Source organism: Squalius cephalus (assembly GCF_949319135.1).
Source record: "Squalius cephalus genome assembly, chromosome: 9".
Taxonomy (NCBI): Eukaryota; Metazoa; Chordata; class Actinopteri; order Cypriniformes; family Leuciscidae; genus Squalius; species Squalius cephalus.
Window position 1 is genome coordinate 15,530,497 of NC_137130.1, and position 22,828 is coordinate 15,553,324.

Consider the following 22,828-nt stretch of genomic DNA (forward strand, 5'->3'; position numbering starts at 1 on the left):
TGCCCTGCAGTTTCGGATCAGACTGAGATCAGACTGATATGCACAGGGATGGGCAGTATTTCAGATACATGTATTAAAAATACATATTTGAAATACAAAATCAACTATCAACTAGTTCAGCCCCCCCTCAACCCACAACCCCCAACCCCAACCCCAACCCCCACCCCCCAACCCCCAACCCCCAACCCCCAACCCCAACCCCAACCCCAACCCCAACTTTCCTGCATGTGAGCTGCAGCTGTACAACTCCATCTAGCATTGAGTGAGCGAATTTTCTGCATTAATAAGGAATAAGATAAGGTGAGGATGTCATGGTCGATCCTACTTGTTGATTAAGTTTAAATATCAGCATTATTCAGGTTTACCTTCAGTTAACATGAAGGAATAAAAGAACACTGGCAAGGGGAAAACTAGTGTTAGACAGTCAGTCTTGATAGTTAACAGGTTATTTGTTTTATCAATCTGCTAGTCAAATGTGTTCAAGCATTACTGTTTGCTAGGCCTGGGTGATATGATGATATATACTGTATCATGTTGTAATATATAGAGTGAATCAATTTAACTTGTTCTATATTGTTTATATATTGCGGTATACTAATACGTGCAGCTTTTAGTAGGCATGAGTTAATAGTGATAATTCACTGAATGCCAATTTCACATGTATTTTGAAAATATGAAATATTGTATTGTATTTACATTCTTTTTTCCACATAGTATTTTATTTTGATACACTTCAACTGAGGTATTTTGTATTTTTAATTTTAAATGCATTTTCATTTATTAATGCCCATTTCTGGATATCCAAAATAGTCAAAAGATGTTTAGGGGAGGTTTAGACTGAAACTAACAACAATGAAGTTAAGTGAAGACACACCGCTTGGAAAAAGAGACAATGTTATGGTGCACTTTTGCAAATCATACATTTACAATGGTACAATTCTCAGTGATTCTTGGGGTGAGGCATAGATGAACCTAGAACAAGGGTGGAGGTGAGAGGCAGAGCAGAAGAACAGGTTTTTAAATCATCCGAGACATTCTAGTCATTGCAAAGGTTTCTCAGCTTCCCTTTTTAAGACTTGGTATGCACAATTATTTTAACTGAAACCTTGATGTGATCTTATCTCTTATCGTATCTGGTTTGACCCTTTTGTGGAGACCTTAGGCCCGAGTGTGTGTTTTAGTTTTTGGATGTATGGGATATTGTACATACAGTATATGATAGCTATTCCAAGAAAGGCAAATATCGAAATAAGAACTTGTGATTTCTTACAGTTATATGTGTGAAAAGAGAAACCTTTTTAACTATAACATAAATAGTAGATTAGCATTCTAATCCTTTCATTTACACCTGAATAATCCTCTTGTGTTAATTTGTTGAATTGGACAACAAACCAAATCCCTTCTGGGCATTCAGATTAATTTTACAGGCCAGAAGGGACAGTTTCAAGACATTTTACACAAGTCCATAAAGTGGAAAGCAGAAACATGCCCCCAAAACCCATTTTAAGGGCACAAATAAGACATCTTGTCAACTTATAAAGTATTAATGAAATGTAATGTTTCAATAGTTTGACGAATAAATCAACCTCACAGACCAATCAGTTTATGAAGGTTTTTTTTTTTTTTTTTTTTTTTTTCAGAGAAAATCATTATAAGGTTGGTCTTTCTTAGCTCAGGAGACATTAATTGAGTTCTTAATCACTGTATGTTCCATTAGGATCAGCTTTCTCTCAGATGTTCATATGGATAAATGGAGTTTATACCAAAATACTAAATATTAGTATATACTAAATATAGTTTATACCAAAATCTTCTAATGTTGAGACTGCACATCAGTTATGGCAAAATATTGGCAGTTTGAGACACTGTTGAGAACTCTTCTAATACTCAACAGAAGACTCTTCTTTAGGAGAAAACTGTAACAAGCAGTAGATTAAGGCAAAAGTTTCTTTTCTCTCTATCTCAATTGCCATCTGGAAGACACAACTGAGATAGAATCTCATATGTTATTGTGATTTTTACTTCCTGTTGGTTTCATTCATTTTTGCTTATGTGGCATGATAATGACTTCAAACATTAATAGGCCTATTCATAACTTAAGCATGCATCTTTTGGCCTCTATATGTTACTAATCAGAAAAGAATTCTAAAGATTAGATTTTGTTATCAAGGGACATAGTAGGCCTATCCTATGTTACTAGCTCAAAAAGGGATATTTTAACCATTATTAATGTTGTTAGCCTGCTATGACCGTTCATTTATATAGCCTATAGAACTAGACCTATATTAACAGGCTATTTGCATCATGTGTAGGCTAAATCTTGAAAATCAAAGTCCAGTTTGGTGCAACAACATTTCACATGCCCTCACAGCAGAATTTAGTTTTTTAATAAGTAGCCTATGTATGTAGCTTAAATAATTATGTAACAAATTGATCCATGCACTTTTGTGCCGCTCCCTGTGTATCTATGGGCCGTGAGGTGGTTTCTGTCTTGCTGTTCGGAATCTGGTTTGTGTCCGACCTGACATCCCAGACCAGATCAACAGGTTTCGGTCACGCCCAGGAGCTAGAAACGTCTGCTATATAAGGAATACAAGAATGCAGATGTTCAGAACTAAGCTAAACACACCAGAGAGAAACATACAGAGTAAACTGCTCTCGAATTAACCACCATAATCCACCAAAATGCAGATGTCTGAACCCCTCAGCCAGAAGAACGCTCTCTTCACGGCAATGAACCGCTTCATCGGCGCCGTCAACAACATGGACCAGACGGTCATGGTGCCAAGCCTGCTGAGAGATGTGCCGCTGGACCAACAGAACGAGGAGCAGAAGCTAACCAATGTTATGGGTAGCTATCTGCGGGATGCTGAGGACGACATGTACAGCTATTACAGCCAGCTCAAGTCCATCCGGAACAACATCGAATGGGGTGTCTTGCGCGCAGAGGAGCAGAGGCGCAAGAAAGACTCTCCTGCGCCGGAGCCAGTGCGCACAGAACCGGACAGCGACACGGATCTGGAGCAGCTCCTGCAGTACCATCTGAAGGGCTTGCATGGGGTGCTGTCCAAACTTACAAGCCAAGCCAACAACCTGACCAACCGATACAAGCAGGAGATTGGCATTGCTGGCTGGGGACAGTGAACTGCATCATAAAGGATCCATGACTTTGAACATGATGAACAATTCTGATCTAATATGATCTATTCTGCCTTTGTGGAAGAGACAAAAGGGACTGACCGAACAGATGTTAAACCGTCAAAAGTTAAAATGCAAGGCAAAGCGAGAGGGGGGACTGGGTTTTGTAGTATTGGTGTTGATCACTGACAAATTGTAAGGGCATGCTTCCTGTCTTGACGTTATATTTGCACTGGCAGATTCCCTTTTTTACAAAACAAAACAAAATCTCCGTTCAAATGGCTGGCTGCCATGCCTTACCTTGATATTTAAATCTATTTATGGATTATGTGTAATTGAAAGCTTTTATTTTTTCATTCTTCTTTAAAGTTGTTGTCCTATGATGTTACTGTGTGTTCCAGAGGACTGATGACTTTAAGAACTAAATGTATGATAGTTTGTTTATGTGAATATTCCTGTAGATGAAGCAGAAACTCTGTAGAAAACTCCTGGGAACGTTTCCTGTTAATGACCTGAAACTATCTGTGAATCATCCTGTGAATCAATGACGTGGACAACTCTGAAAATCACTGCTTGTGTGTGTCATGATGAGTTCCATGAGATTCTGGGTTAAATTGTGCCTAAATGCCAGTTTGATAAAAACATTTTCTGTGTTTTGTATTGAATTGGTTTTTTATAACAAAATAAACTTTTGTAATTTGAATATCTGTGGTTGTTTATTATTCATTCATGCTCAAAAATCCATAATTAACAGGCGCACACACACCCTGCACCATGTACATGTTCCTCATTCCTTAGTTCTTACAAAATTCTATACTTTAAATAACTTTCATTTGGAGACTGATGGATTAGGGATAGTGACATAAAATAATAATCAGTTCTAATTTAATCTAATAAAATGAAATTCCCATTTACCATTTCAATTTCTATGTAGTAGCCTATGTGTATGCGGGTACGTATGTACGTTAAGTGAGACCTGTGCAATTAATCAGATTATTTATCTTACATAAAAAGGTTAATTATGTTCATACTTTTTGTTGTTGTTGTTTTTGTGCAAAAGGTCTATAAATAGGCCTACACATATATTTTGAGGGTCTGTAGGACCTACAAATCTGTGTAAGGTACGGCTCAATTGGACTGACCGAATTTAATAATATATTTAAATGTAAACCACTGAACTTTTTTTTTTTTGCACAATGACTTATTGTTCAAAGATACCAAAGATTCTTCTTGACAAAGTGAACTGCCACACTACGTTCCTTGGATGAATCTAAACCACCTTGCTTTCACTCTACTAAATGTTTCATACCATGTTATAAAAACAGAGACACACACACACTATTCCATAAAATGAATAAACAATCAAATAGCCTATCAATATAACATATACGCTGAATAGTCTTATCCATTTATTTTATTTAAAATAATATTAATTAATCAACAACATGTCTTCACTGTATAAACAACAGCTAAGAAAATATAATGTTTATATGAAAACTACTGGCAGTAACTTTTTACGAAAGAAGAACTTTCGCGTTTCGTATATTGTTGTGTTGTTTGTCCCAGTATGCACGCCTTACGTGTCAATGGGGATGATGTGGTGTTCTCATCATGTGCGTTTCCACATCAAAATATTAGTTAGTAAAAAGGAAGAGTAATTATGGGAGATGAGCATCCAGTCCAGGTTAACAACACTAGCAGCTCCCGCTGTACTTTCTTTAATGCAGCGCCCGACGACTATCGATGTGTAAGTGTAAACTTGTTTTAAAAATTAATGAAATGCTAACTTTTTAGCCCTCATGCTAATCACAACATGACATCATCCTTTCCAGGCATGATGATTTTCACTAGTAGTTCACTCCTATACGTGAAAGTAAGAAAGTATGGTGATTGATAATCATTTAATTTTAGTTAAACATTTAAACATTCTTGGGGAAAGTATATTAGATGGCTCATGGTGAGGTAAGTTAATTTGTAAATAAATTACTTATTGAGTTGTGATGGGACAAACCATCCAACACACGAGCAGGAGAATGGGTTACATTTCTTTGGTGAATGGTTGCAAAGTATCTAAAAGAACTGTATAGTGTTGAAATGTAAAGAAATATAGGGGAATCAAGACGTCTATTTAAAATGAAAAGAAAAGTATCTGAACGAACGTGCTTTTGAAAGCGTTCTTCAGTAGCACTTCATGAAATTTCAATTAAAAGGATAGTTCACCCAAAAATGAAAATTCTGTCAACATTTACTCGCCCTCAAGTTGTTCCAAATCTGTATGAATTTCTTTTTTTCTGCTGAGGACAAAATTTGTAGGAATGTTTGTAACCACACGGTTGTGGGGCACCATTGACTTCCATAGTATGGAAAAAAAATCTGTGGAAGTCAGTGGTGCCCCACAACTGTTTGATTAACTTACAAACATTCTACAAAATACCTTCCTTTGCGTTAAAAAGAGAAAAAAAGAACCTCAAACAGGTTTAAGACAACACGAGGGTGAGTAAATGATGAGATAATTTAAAATTTTGGGTTACCTATTCCTTTAATGTCATAGAACTTTTCATTCCTGATTGTCATTTTAGTTTTCAATATATTTTTATGTATGTATTTTAATCCTCAGGATGTGATTCTTAAAGTGAAAAGAGCCACAGGGACATTTTCATTAGTGGCATGGTGAGTCGATTTATAGTGCACAGAGCTTCTTTGTTTTAAAGTGACTTTTGAACATTCTTAACTAACTTAAAATTTACTATCTGTAGCTTTTTCATGCTCTTTGTGATATGGCTGCTGCGCAGATATAACTCTTTGGCTCAGGTACAGTGTGTGTTTGATTTGAATTGCCAAGATACATACACTACTGTTCAAATGTTTGGTGGCAGTGAGATCTTTCTACTATTCAGCAAGGATGCATTATATTTTGCAAAAGTGACAGTAAATATGTTTTGTTACAAAAAAAAGCAGCACAACTGTTGAAGATAATAATAATAAAATGTTTCTTGTACAACAAATCAGAATATTGGAATTATTAGAACATAATGAAGACTGGACTAAATTTAGTTTTGCCATCACAGGAATATACATCTTTTTAAAATGTATTAAAATAGTAAACCGGGTTTCACTTTATTTTGATGGTCCCTTTAACACGTTCTGTTGACTATAAGTAACATTGCACCTACATGTCTGCTAACTCTCATTAGAGAGTTTGTAGAGTATTAGTAGATTAAAAAAAAGAGTATTAGTAGACTAGTTGGGTTAGGGTTATAATAAGTTGAGTATTAGTAGATTAAAAAAAGAGTATTAGAAGACTAGTTGGGTTAGGGTTATAATAAGTTGAGTATTAGTAGATTAAAAAAGAGTATTAGTAGACTAGTTGGGTTAGGGTTATAATAAGTTGACATGTAGTTGCAAAGTTACTTATAGTCAGTAGAATGTCTGTTGGAGGACCATCGCAATAAAGAGTTAGCAGATATTAAGAAGACAGTCTACTAATATTCTAATGAGAGTTAGTTGACATGTAGTTGCAAAGTTACTTATAGTCAACAGAATGTTCACAAGGTACCATCAAAATAAAGTGTTACTGTAAACTGTTATTATAAATTGAAAAGTGCAGTCTGGTTGAAGAGTTTGTTCAAAAACATAAACAACTCCAAACTTTTGAATGGTAGTGTAATTACCCAACATAATTTAAAACTCAGTAAAGTTCTAGTAATTGTCATATTCCGTCATATTGTTGATTATTTTAAATAACATTGTATCTCTTTTTATCTGTATGTTATAATCTCTCTCCTTTCCTTTTTTTTCAGAAAATGGTAGTCAGTCTGACAGTAGCTGCATTTTTTGACAGTGTTGCATATGTTATGGTAAGTTATGTTGATTAATTTGTGTGTATGTTTGAGAGAGAGATACATATGTAGGCAGAGAGTAATTATCCAAACTAATGTGTGTTGAAAACTGTTTTTTTTTTTTTTATTCCTCTTTAATAACTTTATTTCATTGCACCTTTTCTTTTCCTCTCACCTGCAGGGAGAGTCTCATCCAGAGGGTTCTCTGTGTAATTTTCAAGCGTGGTGGCTCACATATTTTGGTAAATTTGGCAACTGATCAAAAGATGTTTGTTTATATGTGTACTGTCTTATTAAAGGGTCAGTTCACCAAAAAATGGGCAAGGCATTAATTACTCCCCCTCTTTCATTCATCTTGTGAAAAAAATAAATAAAAATAAAATAAAATAATAATTTTTATGAAATTTGAGAGCTTTGTGAATAAAAGCCTAAATTCAATCTGTTCCTCATATAAAGTGATCGAGTCTCTTCAGAAAATTTGGGCTACAACGCTTAATTCACATTGATTAGTTTTACGATCTCTTTATGAACTTTTTGAAGCGTCAAAGTGGTAGTTGCGTAGCTGTCAGTAGAGGGACAGAAAGCTCTTAGATTTCATCAATGATCTTAATTTGTTTTCCGAAATGAATGAAAGTCTTATGGATTTGGTATGACCTGAGGGTGATTAATTAATAACAGAATTTTCATTTTGGGGTGAACTATCCCTTTAATGTAAAGTAACAGATCATCAATTCTGACATGGCATAATAAGATTTTTTTTTTTAGTCATTGATGTAACTAGCAGAAGACATTTAAACCCAAAAATTCACACCACAAAAAACATGTAGAGTATGATATTTGTGAATAAAATGTGAATTTGTAGACTGATGTCATGATAAATTGCTGTTGTTGTTGTTATAGTTTTTGACTTTAACAACTTTTGGTATGTGTATTTGACTTTAGACTGGACTGCACTGGTGTGGGTGTGTCTTATTACTTTCAATCTCTACCTGAACCTGGTGAGAGAAATCAGAACTGAACATTATGAGATGTGAGTCAATACACACAAAAAACTAATTTAGTTGTGTGTTATTTATATATATATATATATATATGTATTCCTAACATCGGCATGTGCTTCTCAGACCGTACCATGTGGTGGCGTGGGGGGTTCCTCTGTTCATGTCCACTCTCCCACTGATGGCTGGATACTATGGTCCTGCTGGAGCCTGGTGGTATATGACCTTTGATTTTTGATATATTCTTAATTGCAGTTGTATCACTCCAGTAGTCATCATCAGTCCTTTCTGTCTCATTCTCTTCCTGCAGTTGGATTACAGATAATCATGTTGGGTGGAGGTTTGGCATGTAAGTTTGTAATGTTCAGCATGTGTATGGAATGCGTGTTGTTTCTAGGGATGAATCTGGGTTGGAGTAATGTAACTATGTTATGAGTTTCATCACATTTCAGAGGTTCACGCAGCTCCTCATGCTGTTTGAATCTCAGGAATTTCCGTTCTCAATCTGACAGGTTTTTGTGCATGCTGGAGCTGCTTAGAATGTTTTTCACTCTAATTATGTAAAGTTTATTGCCGTGTTACTGAACACACTGGTAAACACTGGCCACAGATATATTTAGACGGCTAAAATGCATGAATGCTTTTGCATTACGTAACTATATAATATATTTGTATGGATGCACAAGATATTGTTTCCATGTTGGTTACTAGCCAATATTTTTATATATATATATCGAATATTTAATTGTTCATTCTAATTTTCCGTATATTTACTTTACATGACCTTTTCCATCATCCAACAATCACTTGAAAGTAATCTTTAAAAATAAAACTTATTAATAATGTTAAATGTTAAAACTTTAGCAAATCTAAAAATGAATATCCATTTTTCATACTGTTAAAGTCTTTTAAAATGTTGTGATGCTTAAATTCACTTGTAGCATTTAAAATTATTGATTTTACTTTTTTCTTTTACAAATGTAAAGAAAATTGTTATATTATAAAAATGATTGATTTGAGTTTTTAGGGATTTATTTGAAACTTTAGACAAATTATAAATAAGTAAATAAAATAAAAAATAAAAATACATATATGTCAATTGTCAAGTGAAGTCAAGTCAAGTCAACTTTATTTATATAGCGCTTTTCACAATGCAGATTGTATCAAAGCAGCTTCACAGTATTAAATAAAATAATATGTATATATATCAAATATTTTAAATGTACTATATTATGTAATTATTACATTATATATTATGTATATAATGTAATATATACATAATATATAATGTAATAAAGAAGGATAGTACAAGTGCACTATCTAGGGAACGTAAATGTCCAAATACTTTTTGAGGCCTCTGTTGTGTATTGTCTTGTTTGAGGTGTAAAGTATTTCTTTGTTGTTGTTTTTTTTGCAGATGGTACATCCCTCTGTTTAGCCTGATTATCCTCATGATCTGCTGTTATGCTCGAATCATCTGTGTGGCCAATGAGAGGGTGAGTGAATGTGACTCACAAACATCAACTAAAAAATTGTCTCGCTACTTCCAAAATTTGACTGCATGGCAATTGTAGGTCCAACTTAGGTGTGAAATTCAAATTCATCTTGAACAAAGCACTTTGCTTTTCTCTTCCCTGTTGTCTGTAATGCTGACGTGCCACACTAAGGCTGACGTTCCACACTAAGTGAACTTTTTGCACGTCTGGCAGCTTCTTCCAGTCACTGACGCAATAAATCAGGCTATACAGGCTCATGTACGTGCAGACACCCGTGTACTCTGCACAGGTCTTATGGGGGGACATTCAGCATTGTACAGTACACACCACATTATGATCCATGCATTAGGAGTGTAAATGCATGTTTAAAGTTACTGTCTTTATTTCAGATGCGGTCCTGGTTAGGCACCTTTAATCCTGAAAGAGAGAGGAGGAAGGTAAGCGTGTGTATTAGTGCATGTGCAGATATTACAATCCTGCCATCCACTGGTTTATACATCAGTAATGTATCATTACTTCTTCCTGCAGATCTCTCTAGCTGAAGAGATCAGACCGTTGAAGTGGTATCCCTCTGTCTATCTGCTCGTCTCTATCTTCCCCCTCATAAATCGGTAACAGTGCGTTTTTTTTTTTGCCATATTTAACATACTGAACCTCATGGATGTGATCTGTATTTATATGGATTTCCGTATTTTCTGAAATGAAGTGTCCCACATGTTAGCTGATCACATACCTTATAGTTGTGGATGCATCTGTGTGCTTGTGTGCATGATCTGCATATGTATTTCTGCAGACTTCATAATGCTGCTTACCCAGAGGACCCTGTGTTTTCTCTGACTTTACTGCACGTGCTCAGTGCACCATTGCATGGACTTGCAAATGCTCTCGTCTTCGGTAAGGACACCTGGAGTCAACTGAGTTCAACAGGAATAAAGGTACAGTTTACACTCACTGGTCTCAGCCATGGATGGCTGTGATTGGTCTTCTTATGTCAGTCAGACGGTCCCTTCTTGTATCATTATGGTTACTAGGCAGCAATGCATACCAGACACATTGCGGTTTGATTTCAATCTCTCATTCACGTAACGCATGCGTTTTCCACAGATGGCGATCCAGTCTCGACTGTGTGACAGCACAAGGATTGGAGAGTACCATGCCACGAATGTAAGATACACGCATGACCTTGATACACACTCCGATTCTGATGATGAGGACAACAATGTCATCTTTTACAGTCCGAACATGATCTTAAAAGACAGGGGACCCTTGGAAAGTGTTTAGAAAGGAAGTGTGTATGTGTGTGCCTTTAAAGAGTTTCATTCAGTGTTTCTGTTGCAGCTTTTATTTCGACATTTTAAAATATGTATTATGATTATTGGAAAACAGAAAAGAAAATGGTTGATAGAACGTCTTCCTTTGCCTTTTAATGATGGGTAGTATCATAACATTTGTTTGTACTGTATTAATGTGGGAAAGCTTTCATTCAAGCTGTTTGCCACCTGAAAGTAATATATTTTGTTGTAAATAATGGAATTAAAGACTGCCTTTTCATTCATCTGAATATTTCAGACATTATATACTTTGAGAAAATTTGAGCATGTTTTACTATCATATTTATGAAAATGTATGATATATTTTTGTATTGTTTACATATGCAACACATTTTTAATAAAAATCTAATAACATTTCTCTCATGTTTGTGTCTTTTGCCTTGTAGAATGAGTTGGCACTCTAACTTTAGTTAATCAGTTAATTAACTGTAAGTTCTTAAATCTCAGCACTTAAATCAGGATGATTAATGAGCCCTGTGGAGTAAGACATGCTTCCCATGATAAGAGCGTTATAAAAGCTCCTTGATATAAACCAGTGATATAAGTGATATAGTTTGTGTAACATTGTCTTACGAAAGCTAATTTAAACGATACTGACACCGTGTGGACAGAAGTGTAAACACTACATTCTCATCAGAAATAGACAATATTTATCGCTCTATATCTTGTTTTATGAAATAAGAATCCAAAAAGTTGATTCTAAAAGTGTATTTAAATATAATTTAAAGTGTTCAATAAACTATAAGCAAACGGAGAGCTGTTATTTCGCTGTTCTGTTTTCCTGATTGGCTGTGTTGTGTTATATCATCTAAGCGCATTTAACAGCGATTGGTGAACAACTCCTCGTAAGTGACTAGGGAGCCAATCAGTGAAGAGTGCGTTGTAAAATTGATGATAAATGCAACAGTAACCATACGTAACATATTTTCATAACATCAGCTGACGAACATTACATACTAGGCAGGCAACTCCCGGAAAGACAACAGTATCATCCATAACCCGTAAAGGCTTGTGTTTCAAGGCAAATTGCTGGGTAGAAAACGGAATACAGTAGAAACTGTAGCCACCGGATCTAAACCATGGTATGACTTCTGATAAAAGGTAAGACTTATTAGTTCTTTACAAGCCTTTAACATTTATTTCCTGTATATGATATAAAAGCCTATTGTATAGTTAATATTATTGAATAATATATTTTTATTAACAAACATGAACAAAAAAGTATTACATTTCTTGACTGTTTCGTGTACATACAATTGTACATGTGGTAATATGGAATTGTGCTTTATATGAGTACACAGTGTAGTGATTTGTGTTTTGTGTATTTGTATGACTTGCAACATTTCCTTTACAGCCAGCGTCTATGTGGTGCGCAAGATCAGGGCTTCCATTAAAGAGGGAGAGCAAACAGAAGAACCTGTCCTCACACCATGTAGCCTGGCTAAAGGTGAGTTTACATTATAAATAAATATATTTTTATGTAAAGTAAATATTAATGTCAATTCACAGGAATAACAAATTATGAAACCCAACAGTTCCCGCCCCCTTTTTCAGTGGCGTTGGTTCCGGAAGTAAAAAACGTTTTTTGTTTTGTTTTGTTTTTTTATAAATGAACGATGAACCAAGCCAATCAGCTACAAGTTGAATCACAACACTACAAACTCTGATTAAAAGCAAAAACCTTTTTGAAAATCGGACAAAAAGAGAGAGGTACAATCTACTTAACGGTAGGGAGGGAAAGAACTACAATCCCATGAAGCATTGCGAACAGCATAATCGAATTAAAATGATTACATTCACAGTGCTTAATTACGGAAGCCCTAAGAGGCCATGGATTGTTATTTTTTTCTATCTTGTTTTCTCGTGATCACGACTTAATTTTCTCATGATCTCGAGATAACAAAAGTTGTTTTCTCGTGATCACGACTTAATTTTCTCGTTATCTCGAGATAACAAAAGTTGTTTTCTCGTGATCACGACTTAATTTCTAATATATGATCTCGACATAAAACCGTTTTCTCACGCCGTCATGTGTATCGCGATTCGCGAGAAAATCTCGCTCCTTCTGAATATCATGATGTAGCCTACGTGCGAGCTGGCTTCTTTGATTTTGAAATCTACTTCATAAAAAGCCCGCAGAAGAGATGGATTTTATAACTGCTTTGAGAGAGAGGTGTCCCAGAGGAGAACCTGGCCTGAACCTCTCTGACCATTTGTCGGGTCAGCCGCAAAAAAACATTAATCTGCATCTTTCAAACATAAATCTGGTAGACATGCAGACGTCCAGGTCCCTGAAGTTGGCTGGCAATGAAACTGACTACACGTTCAGGGTAGCTATTGTCTTATACGATAAAGTTGCAGACTTGACAGCCTAAGTGTCGGACACTAATGTGGAAGTCGTCAATCACTGACAGACATATATTTCATTTTGAGTGAGACCGTTATCAAAGTAAAAGCGAATGCGATCATCCATGATGCTGCTTTATTCTGCTTTTGGTGCTTATACGTGCCGACTACGCAGAAAAAAAAACAAGTCGTGATCACGAGAAAACAACTTTTGTTATCTCGAGATAACGAGAAAATTAAGTCGTGATCACGAGAAAACAACTTTTGTTATCTCGAGATCACGAGAAAATTAAATAATTATCACGAGAAAACAACAGAGAAAAAAAATATAATCCATGGCCTCTTAGGGCTTCCGTACTTAATGGCTGTGGGCGGAGCTAAATAGATATTTTGGAGTGTGTTGCTTTTTTCGACTCTGATTGGTTTAGTTTTCTGTACAGGATCTTCATGGATAATGTAATTTTTCACCAGCAATTCCATTGTTAAACACAATTATTTTATGAATAAACTGATGGCGTCAGCAGAAGCAGATACCATGGATTAGCAACCTCATAGCTCACAGTAAGGGCTGTCTTTTAAGGTTTTAAGTTATCTTATAGAGAAAATGAATGAAGTTCTTCCGGAACACGCTTGTTGCACTCTATTAAGAAAGTATATAGAGTGAAATTGTATCTCAGTGTTTTATTACTCTATAGCCTTATCTGAATGAGGCAAAGTACATCAGAGTGCATTAGTTCATTCCACATTGTACAGATCAGATCTGAATTGTACAGAGGGTGTTTTCGAATGTCACTGAAGTTGCCGGACTTGTTTGTGTGTTTCCAGGTAAAAAGAAGAGCAATGCGTCAGACAGTGCATTAATGGCAGCTCCAGAGTCTGAGGGTGCTGTTGGGTCATCTGCACCTACACAGACAGCTATACAGGCATGTGGTTCCTGAGGTTAAAGGTCACGCAGAAGCAAATCTGGAAAAAACTGCCTCGCTGGACACCAGCATATGTTGTGTTTTGCATGCTGGTGTTCTGGTGTTCCAACAATGGCATCTAAGCCGGTCTTTTCAACAGAGACTTTACAGAAGCGGAAGGCAGATTGTGACAAAGATCTGATATCAGACCAGTTTTGCTCTGTGTGACCTTTATTCTCAGTTGCCGACACTTGCTCTCTTGTCTCCTAGCTCTTTCTCTTTTTCTTTTCCCCTTCAGCTGTAGTTTATGAAGGTCTGTTCATCAACCTCTGCCTCAGGGGCGGTTCAGTCCTGATGTTTACCTGCAGCTTTTGCATTTATACTCACTAACAAACTGAATGAACACGTATCACTGTAACTTTGACGATATTTATAAGATCATTTCATGTTTGTTATGATAAAAACAACTAATAAAATTGTGAAACTCCAATTTTTGTTTGCTCGTGTTCTTCCTTAACCACTCAACATTTTTTTTTGTAATAAACATTTCTTCTAACCTGTCCACTCTATGAGCCTCTATTCTTTGATAAGATAAACACACTTCTGTATTTAAATGATGACATCACAATGACATAATTCCTCCACAGGGTTAGAGATGATCTCCGTAATCAAAGGATTTATTTTAAACAATATGAAAGTTGAAAATACATGTATTGTTATTGAGATGTGTAATTGTAAGTGTTATTTAGATAAATACTCATGTCATGGTGAACAATATTGACAGGGAAAGGATTTTGTCTCACACTATGTCAACTTTAAAAAGAAACATAAGCAAAACACAAAAACAAATAAGAATTGTATTATATTATACATGTATTATATTAGTTATATTATGTTATAATCAGTTTGAGGACAGTTGATTATGTTGTGGCAAATTCAAAGTTCCTTTTGGTTCAGGTCTCAAAGAAGTTATTAAGTTATAGCAAATTCAAAGTCCTTGGTTCAGGTCACAAAGAAGTTTCTCAGAGTCGAGGTTCCAGGAAGAATTAACTTTATTGACAAGCAACAAAGTGAGAAGCCAGCTGGCCATCTGGACATCTGAGGTTACAATGGCCAATGTTCATGTCTTATACTTTTTCTTATCGCTAGGTGCCCCTCATATCTATCTCATCTTCTTTGTCACTCCTTATGGCCTTGCCACCATTAGATACATCTCTCCCTAAACCTTCTTCTATTGGTGGAACATCTCAAAAAACATGTTTTTCTGCCAGCGCACCCCAGCACCTGCATTTACAGACTTTTGGGTACTTTTCCATTCTCTTATCCTTGTGACCTATTTTCTGCTGGGCATTACAGCATTCAGACTTTTACATGAGACAAGGGAAATTCTTCAACATAATCCCCCCTTTTGGACTAACTTTAGTCCCACCTTCACTTTTGTCCCAGAATGTATCTTCATGAATAAACCTCTCTCTGTTACCTATCAATCATTGCCAATATAGACCATCCATCTTTCTTATCAATAGGCTTTCATCACAAAGGCACACTCTGGAGGAATAGCGAGACCAAACATCTCCACCCCCCTTTGACTGGAGTGGAGTAAAAGATCTCACCTTCCTTTTGGATCATCACTCTGAAGGGATAGATTACTTTAAACATTTGATTTTCAGTATAATCAACATATCTCAGTGTACAGACTTGAAGTTAGGATTGTCCCACAGTGCCAGAGGAACTGCAAAGGCGCTTCCGGTGGCCTGGAGTGCTATCTGGGTTGCTCCATCGTTGCCAGAGGTGCCCTGATCCTGCCTAGGGCGCTATCTGGTGTTGGAGCAGACAGCGGGTTTTTAAACCACCAGTTGAGTCTGCCCTTGCTGGTCCGGCAATTGGCGACCGCGCTTATAATTAATTTCTCTTTTTACCCCGTGGAAACATCTACCAGTAGTCTAATGCATGTACTTCACATTTAATTCATAAAAAACTTTGAAATGTTAAAAGAACTCTTTTATAGCGAGTAAAGTGATAAAAGTAGTAAAAACATTCTTATCTTTTCCCTTTATATCTGGTTGCATTACCTCGTACCACAGGCAATGACCTGCTTCAAACCTTGTATCGTCCCCTCTCATTCACATATTCATATTTTGTGAACAGTTAGTGTGATTATAAAATATACTCAGTAGGATTATATGTAAGAATATATGTAAGAATATACTCTGGAATGAGCCCTTGTATCAAATCAAAAAAGAAAAATAACCCCTCTACCTAACTCCCTACTCTACCCACGTTCTAATGATCTGTCTAATTTTACCCCAAAAATAAAATACACATTGTTACTACCTCCCTCTCTCTTCAAAAACAGAATCAAACTGTTAGAAATCAAAAGTAACAAGGTACCCCATTCCTTACTCCTTCACCAGAACTCCTTACAGGAAGTCATCTTGCTCTAGCTTTGGGCGGCAGTGGCTCAGTGGTTCATGTAGGTTGTCTACAAACTGGAAGGTTGGTGGTTCAATCCCTGGTTCCACCTGACTAAGTGTCGAGGTGTCCATGAGCAAGACACCTAACCCCAGCTGCTCCTGACGAGCTAGGTACAAGGTACCCCATTCCTTACTCCTTCACCAGAACTCCTTACAGGAAGTCATCTAGCTCGTCCAGTCCTGGCCCAATTGGGTACACTCTTGAGTCTGTGCACCCGATGTCAACTCCAGATGGTTTGACTGACACATTAATCATCTGTTTGGCGGCCACGTTGGCTAGCATGGATCTGAGAAAAGGCACGACACAGCAGAACAACAAAAGAAAAATGACAACAGCCACAGCTATTATTATTCCCACCTTAATGGACCATTCTTTCCAGGACCCAAATATAGAGTCAAACCAGTATCCAACGTGTCTGTCTCTCCCCGCATTTTCAGCAACTTCTTGTCTTAGATCCTTCAGCTTCTTCATGGCCCTAGTAAAAGCTCCATCAGAGGCTGTATTATTTGGAATAAAGGTGCAACAGTCAGTTCCAAACATCACACATACCCCTCCCCTTTCTGCCAGTAGCCAACTCAGAGCCTGCCTGTTTTGCCATGTCATTTTGCTGGTGTATTTTAGCTGATGGCCTAAGGCATCCATTGCTTGATCTTAGTCTTAATTGTTCTGTTGAATGTCAGAGCTAATCTGAGATGGTATGCCAAATCTTGGGATGACTTCTTTGGTTAAAAATGTTATCAGTTTCTGCTCCTTGGTCTGCTGAGGGTTCTGCTTCGACCCATCTGCTAAATCTGTCTACAAAAACTATGTATCTTTTTCCTCTTACTGATTTTATCATGTCCACATAATCCATCACTAGATGTTTGAAGGGTCCTTCTGGAACTGGAATAGAGCCTATTGGAGTTGCTGTTCCTTTTCTGACATTATTTTGTAAATCCTTGTCTTTTTATTTTTTTTATAATCTCCCGCCTTACGCAATGGTCAAAACCATGCGCATCTGGAATTAAAATGTTAAGCAACGGGGTGGGGGCTATCATATGGCCTTCATGTGATCTCCATATATTGTTAGCATCTCTTGTCGCTCCCCTTTGCTGCCATAAATGTATTTCAGATAGAGAGGCTCTGGATTGCATTTGAGCAATGCTGTCTACAGTAGGTAGGGGCTGGATCAGAACAGACGGTGCCATAACTGCTCATTGACATCCTGAGGCTTGTTTAGCCTGTATATTGGCCGCATTGTTGCCTTTAATCACAAAGTCATTGCCTTTTTTATGAGCTTGACACTTGATAATAGCAATTTGGTTGGAAACATCATAGCTGTGATTAGTTTAGTAATTTGGTCCCCATGTTGGATTGGGGTTCCATCACTCTTTTTTAATCCTCTTTGTTTCCATACTGCACCAAGGAGATGACATACGCCATGGGCATATGCAGGGGCCTTCATTGGGATTAACTGCGTCAGTCCCGAGTATCCTACTGTCTTGACATATTTTTCAGATCTAGGGAGGTGAGAGACTTGCTTCATATCTGTTGTTTTGCTGTTCAGGAAAGTATATCACAATTGGTGCGTTTGGTTGCTGTGGATTTCCTGTGGTGATGGATGTACTCTGACCCATATGGGCTGGTGTCGGCTGCATGACTTGTGCAGCTGGGTTTGGGATGTTCATCGCTGCCATTACTGCAGACTGACCTTCAACATCCTTCATGGTAGCTTGGACTTTCTTTTTTTCTTTTTTTTTGTTGATTAGGTCATCCAGCTGTAGCTGGGTCAGCCTTCTTTGAAGTTCTCTTTCTTGATTCTTCAGCTTCTGTTCATTCTTCCTGTATTGTTCTACTGCATGAGCCACATGGTCGCAGAATTCTTTTGTTGTCTCTGAATTCAGTCCCACCACATCTTCCAGTTTGGCTTTTACGGACGGATGCATAGCTTCCACTATAGCAGACCTGAACAGTGCTGTTATCACTGGGTCTCGTTCAGGGTCTCTTTCCAGCTGTTGTTTCCATCTTCTTGTTTGTCTCTGAATATAGGTAGTTGGGTTTTCTTCTTCTCCCATTGGTTCCCCTTTTAATAACTTTGGGTCCATCTGAGTTGGATAATGTCCTCTGAGGGCCTGCCACATTGTGGTCCTGTAATGGTCAAGTGGTATGGCATCCATCCTTGTCGAGTCGACTGCCTGGTTAAGTCCTGAGTCAGCAAGGATTTCATTTTGTTCTTGCACCTCCCACACACTTTGCCAGCAGGGCCTTGATATCTCCGATGGCTAAGATCTTGCCCATTGTCTCTTCTTCCAGTAGTCGAATCCATTTGCCCGTCCCTTCGTGTATGTCAGGGAGGCGAGCTATCGGTCCTTCCAAATCTTGTCCTGCCCATGGCACATGCTGTCCTTGTTGCCCTTTAATCAGGAGCACTATGTTTGTTCCTCTCTCAGTTGGTCTCTTTCTTCTTTGTGCAGACATAATCCACTCATTGACCTTCTTCTCAAATTGTCCCCTCTTATCCAATGTGGTTTGTTATGGGGGAGTTCCTCCAAGAGGAGGGTCCCTGACACATTCTTGTATTCTTTGTTAGGGCTGGCTGAGCGGGGTCTATTCCTTGTGTAGTCCTGAAGTCTCCGATGTTCTCTTCGCATGGTTTCCTCCAATGCCTTTCGCATGGACTCAGTCTCTCGTTGGATTTGTTCTTTGGTTATGAGTATGTCTCTTTCTATCTCATCTTGCTCAGGTTCGAATTGTTGGCTGTCAGCTTCCATCTCCTTCTGCAGTCTCTCTTCGAGTTCTTGTAGGGCTTTACTTGCATGATGATAAGGATTGGAGAGGGTGGGGTCTGGGATTGTCCTGGTCAGATGTCTCATGCTTAGGTTGCTGTCTTGACTTCCCCATGACTCAGAGTGCCCTGTTTTGTTGTAGTTGGAGCTTCAAAGATGTCTGTAGGTTTTCTTTCTCTGTAGCCAGGACTCACTTTTCTGTCGTCTTCCATCCCTTCTTCCTCCCTCCTAACTTCGTCAGTTGGTTCGTCCTCAAAGTCCACTTTGCCTTGTACTGTTAAAGTTGCATTTACCAGTGGCAGTTGTTTACCAGTTGAATCATAGTGTAGTGCATAAGGAGGTGGGGTTGCTGTTATGTCACTTTCTTTTCCTGTTTTCTCCCTAATTCCCTTTTCCTGTTTTCTCCCTAATTCCCTTAATCAATTTTACCCCTTGGTCTCTAAAAAGATTCAACACCTCCTGCTCTTTTCCTCTTTTCTCTTCTCTTTTTTTGCTTTTTTGTAATTCTTTATCAGTGCTCCCATTTCCCTGCACATAGCCAAATCAAATGTTCCCTCTGCTGTCCACTTAGTGTTTAATTTTCTAGTTATTTTTTCCCACTTCCCTGACAGGTTTTTAATAGCACCTCTACATATCAGGTATTGTGATATAAGCTGCTCTACAGGGGTCTCTTGTTGTGGTGACATCGAAGCCATTGTTTTAACCTCAATTGTTCTGTATTCCCACCCAATTAGTCAAATTATAATCTGTTTTCTCAATTTTCTGTTAAGTTTAAGAATTCCGGTACCTGTTTGGTTTTTTGGAGATATCTCAAGATATTTGTTCATATTTGTACCTCAGACAATGGCTTTCGGCGTCACTTCTCCTAGTCAATCATGTATATTTCGTTTCCAAATGATGTCCTCCCCCAGGCACATCAGTTCGAAACTCCAAATAATGTTCTTTTCAAACCACCAGCCTTGTGCAGTCATATCTCCTGCCCTATTTAGATAAGTAAGAGATGGGGTCAATTCCACTTCATGGCCTTTCCACATGGTAACTGAAAAATTTAATTCTTCATTATTGCAAGTTTCTAATTTTAATGGTTCAAATAAATCAATTCAAGTTTTTTCATTTTTGTTAGTTTTCTTAAATAATAATTTTTTCTTTTGGTATGTTAATTCTTGTCTCTGTTCTTCATCATCTACGAATTCCTTTTCCAGCCAAAAGTTCCCTTTCTCTCACTCTTGTCCACATGTGTTCTTATCTTCAGGCTTCAAAAAAAAAAAAAAAAAAAAAAAAAACCTCTCTTTCTCTGTCACCTCTCTCCCTCCTTATTTCTTTATCTCAATACAAATATTTTTAGTCTACTACATTGTTCATTCACACACCCGGGATTTCATTCACACACACACACACACACACACACACATACACACATGCACACACACACACACACACACACACACGTTATTTTTATTTTTATTATAACAAATGAAAAGACAAAGTTAATCAATCAAACTTCTGCTCAATATGGGCTGTGTTTCCCTATCTGGATCACAACGCTTACAGTCAGGAAAATGGCCAAACAGCCGACAAAACCAATTTCGAGGAATATTCTTTGTTCTTTGATATGTTTGTTTTCTTATTTTCCTTTCATTAATTTGTTTTTTATTATCCATTAAACTTTTTAATAAAATTGATTCACCATTCTTATTTCTTGTAAGAGTTTTATTTCATGTGCCTTTGTCTGTCTCAGCTTTCTCAGCCTGATTACTCCCTTTTTTTCTCACTGAGCGCCAAGGTCACTTGCATACAATTGTAACAAATTCGGGACAGTGCTGATGTATCTGACTGGCTCAAAAGTAATTTATTTTTATTTTTATTTTTTTATGCAGAACACAGAGCCCAGTCAAAAAGCACTTTATCTCTGCGTCTCCGTCCTTTCTATCAATTCTGCTCAAACATGGCTATATAATTTCTAACTTTTAATTTCTAGCACTTTGGATTTTTAGAAAAACACATTATAAATAAAATGTATTATTATTATTATTATTATTATTATTATTATTATCATCACTTTTGCTAATTTTCTCCGAAACGACTTTTCTCCTTATATTTAAGATGAAAAATCACTTAGACATACAAACAAAAACCACTTTACTCCTCAAATAAAACAGATCACGTGCTTCTCATTTCACACGCACTTTCTTTCGGCATTGCACGCACACAATACAACAGATAAGACTAACAATAACGTGCTTCTCACGTTACAACGCACCTTCTGCGTTTGGGACATGCGCTTCTCGCGTAGCCTATAGACAGACAAACAATTACTGCATGCACTGTTTCTCAAAACCTGGAACCTACCCTCCTTTTATTCTTTTATCACTTTTAGGTTCTTTTTGGTGGAGTCTTTTATTTAAGGCAGTCACCAACTGGGCGCCAGCTCACCACAAAACAAATATAAGCAAAAATTTACTTAGGCTACCTTATTTTATGGCGCACCTTTGTTTTGTGAGGCCTCTGCCAGCACGCCCACCGTGCCCACTCCTCGACTCCTCGTCCACTCCTGGCTGAGCTCGCCAATTATGTTGTGGCAAATTCAAAGTTCCTTTTGGTTCAGGTCTCAAAGAAGTTATTACGTTATAGCAAATTCAAAGTCCTTGGTTCAGGTCACAAAGAAGTTTCTCAGAGTCGAGGTTCCAGGAAGAATTCACTTTTTTGACAAGCAACAAAGTGAGAAGCCAGCTGGCCATCTGGACATCTGAGGTTACAATGGCCAGTGTTCATGTCTTATACTTTTTCTTATTGCTAGGTGCCCAATGGGCACCCTCATATCTATCTCTTCTTCTTTGTCACTCCTTGTGGCCTTGCCACCATTAGATACATCTCTCCCTAAACCTTCTTCTATTGGTGGAACATCTCAAAAAACATGTTTTTCTGCCAGCGCACCCCAGCGCCTGCATTTACAGACTTTTGGGTACTTTTCCATTCTCTTATCCTTGTGACCTATTTTCTGCTGGGCATTACAGCATTTAGACTTTTACATGAGACAAGGGAAATTCTTCAACATTTTCTGCTCCAGCATGACAATGTCCCTGTGCATAGGCAAATGTTCTACTGACCCTGGTGTGATAATGTAAACCTGAACAAAGTCTTGACCTGAACCCCATTTGAATACATAGAGGATGAATTGGATTGCTGACTGTGAGACTCGGTCAGTGCCTGAACACACTGGTGATCTTATGTCTGAATGGGACCAAATCCCTACAGCCATGTTCCAACATAATAAAAGCTTTTAAAGAGAGAGAATATAGAGAAAGCGTTTAGAGAGAACCAGCTCCCTAACATCAATGTTTTTGTTTATTTTTAATAAATGCTCAACAAAGACATATTGTTTGAGTGTCCGAATACTTTTGTTTTGTCCATAGTTTGTAATTTCGTACAGTCTATGATTCAACCTCAGTGAGAAAAGGAGCTTACACTAGTAGTTTATATTTCACTCAACATTTCCTCCTTGGGGCTAGATGGCGCACAATACCTTGTGGGGAGAAGA

General features: G+C 37.4%; 2 protein-coding genes and 1 long non-coding RNA gene across 4 annotated transcripts; all 3 read left to right on the top strand.

Annotated features, from left to right (window-relative positions):
* The first annotated feature begins 2,496 nt into the window (after positions 1-2,496).
* On the top strand, positions 2,497-3,492 carry mid1ip1a (MID1 interacting protein 1a). The gene has a single exon (XM_079881533.1). It carries the CDS (start codon positions 2,686-2,688, stop codon positions 3,142-3,144), a length of 459 nt encoding a protein of 152 aa, XP_079737659.1. The 5' UTR covers positions 2,497-2,685; the 3' UTR covers positions 3,145-3,492.
* Positions 3,493-4,709: 1,217 nt separating this feature from the next.
* LOC307165124 (cyclic AMP receptor-like protein A) lies at positions 4,710-11,160 on the top strand. 2 transcript variants are annotated; one of them, XM_079882445.1, is made up of 13 exons: positions 4,713-4,885; positions 5,756-5,808; positions 5,895-5,949; positions 6,939-6,995; positions 7,159-7,219; positions 7,920-8,007; positions 8,102-8,191; positions 8,286-8,324; positions 9,393-9,471; positions 9,861-9,908; positions 10,000-10,082; positions 10,265-10,406; positions 10,576-11,160. In XM_079882445.1, the coding sequence occupies exons 1-13, from the start codon at positions 4,799-4,801 to the stop codon at positions 10,750-10,752; spliced, it is 1,059 nt and encodes a 352-aa protein (XP_079738571.1). In that variant the 5' UTR covers positions 4,713-4,798; the 3' UTR covers positions 10,753-11,160. The 2 variants fall into 2 exon arrangements, with proteins under 2 accessions (XP_079738572.1, XP_079738571.1); XM_079882446.1 differs by lacking the exon at positions 5,895-5,949 and having other exon boundaries at positions 4,710-4,885.
* Positions 11,161-11,672: 512 nt separating this feature from the next.
* Positions 11,673-14,398, top strand: LOC307164716. Its single transcript, XR_013822321.1, has 3 exons — positions 11,673-11,903; positions 12,157-12,249; positions 13,974-14,398. It is a non-coding gene; the product is annotated as an uncharacterized lncRNA (long non-coding RNA).
* The last annotated feature ends 8,430 nt before the right edge of the window (positions 14,399-22,828 follow it).

What these genes read in the sequence shown, in the direction of transcription:
- mid1ip1a (XM_079881533.1), top strand. Translation starts at nt 2,686, where the DNA reads ATGCAGATGTCTGAACCCCTCAGCCAGAAGAACGCTCTCTTCACGGCA.
- LOC307165124 (XM_079882445.1), top strand. Translation starts at nt 4,799, where the DNA reads ATGGGAGATGAGCATCCAGTCCAGGTTAACAACACTAGCAGCTCCCGC. An exon ending in TCTGTGTGGCCAATGAGAGG is followed by an intron (nt 9,472 to 9,860) that starts GTGAGTGAATGT and finishes TCTTTATTTCAG; the next exon opens with ATGCGGTCCTGGTTAGGCAC. An exon ending in TGAGTTCAACAGGAATAAAG is followed by an intron (nt 10,407 to 10,575) that starts GTACAGTTTACA and finishes CGTTTTCCACAG; the next exon opens with ATGGCGATCCAGTCTCGACT.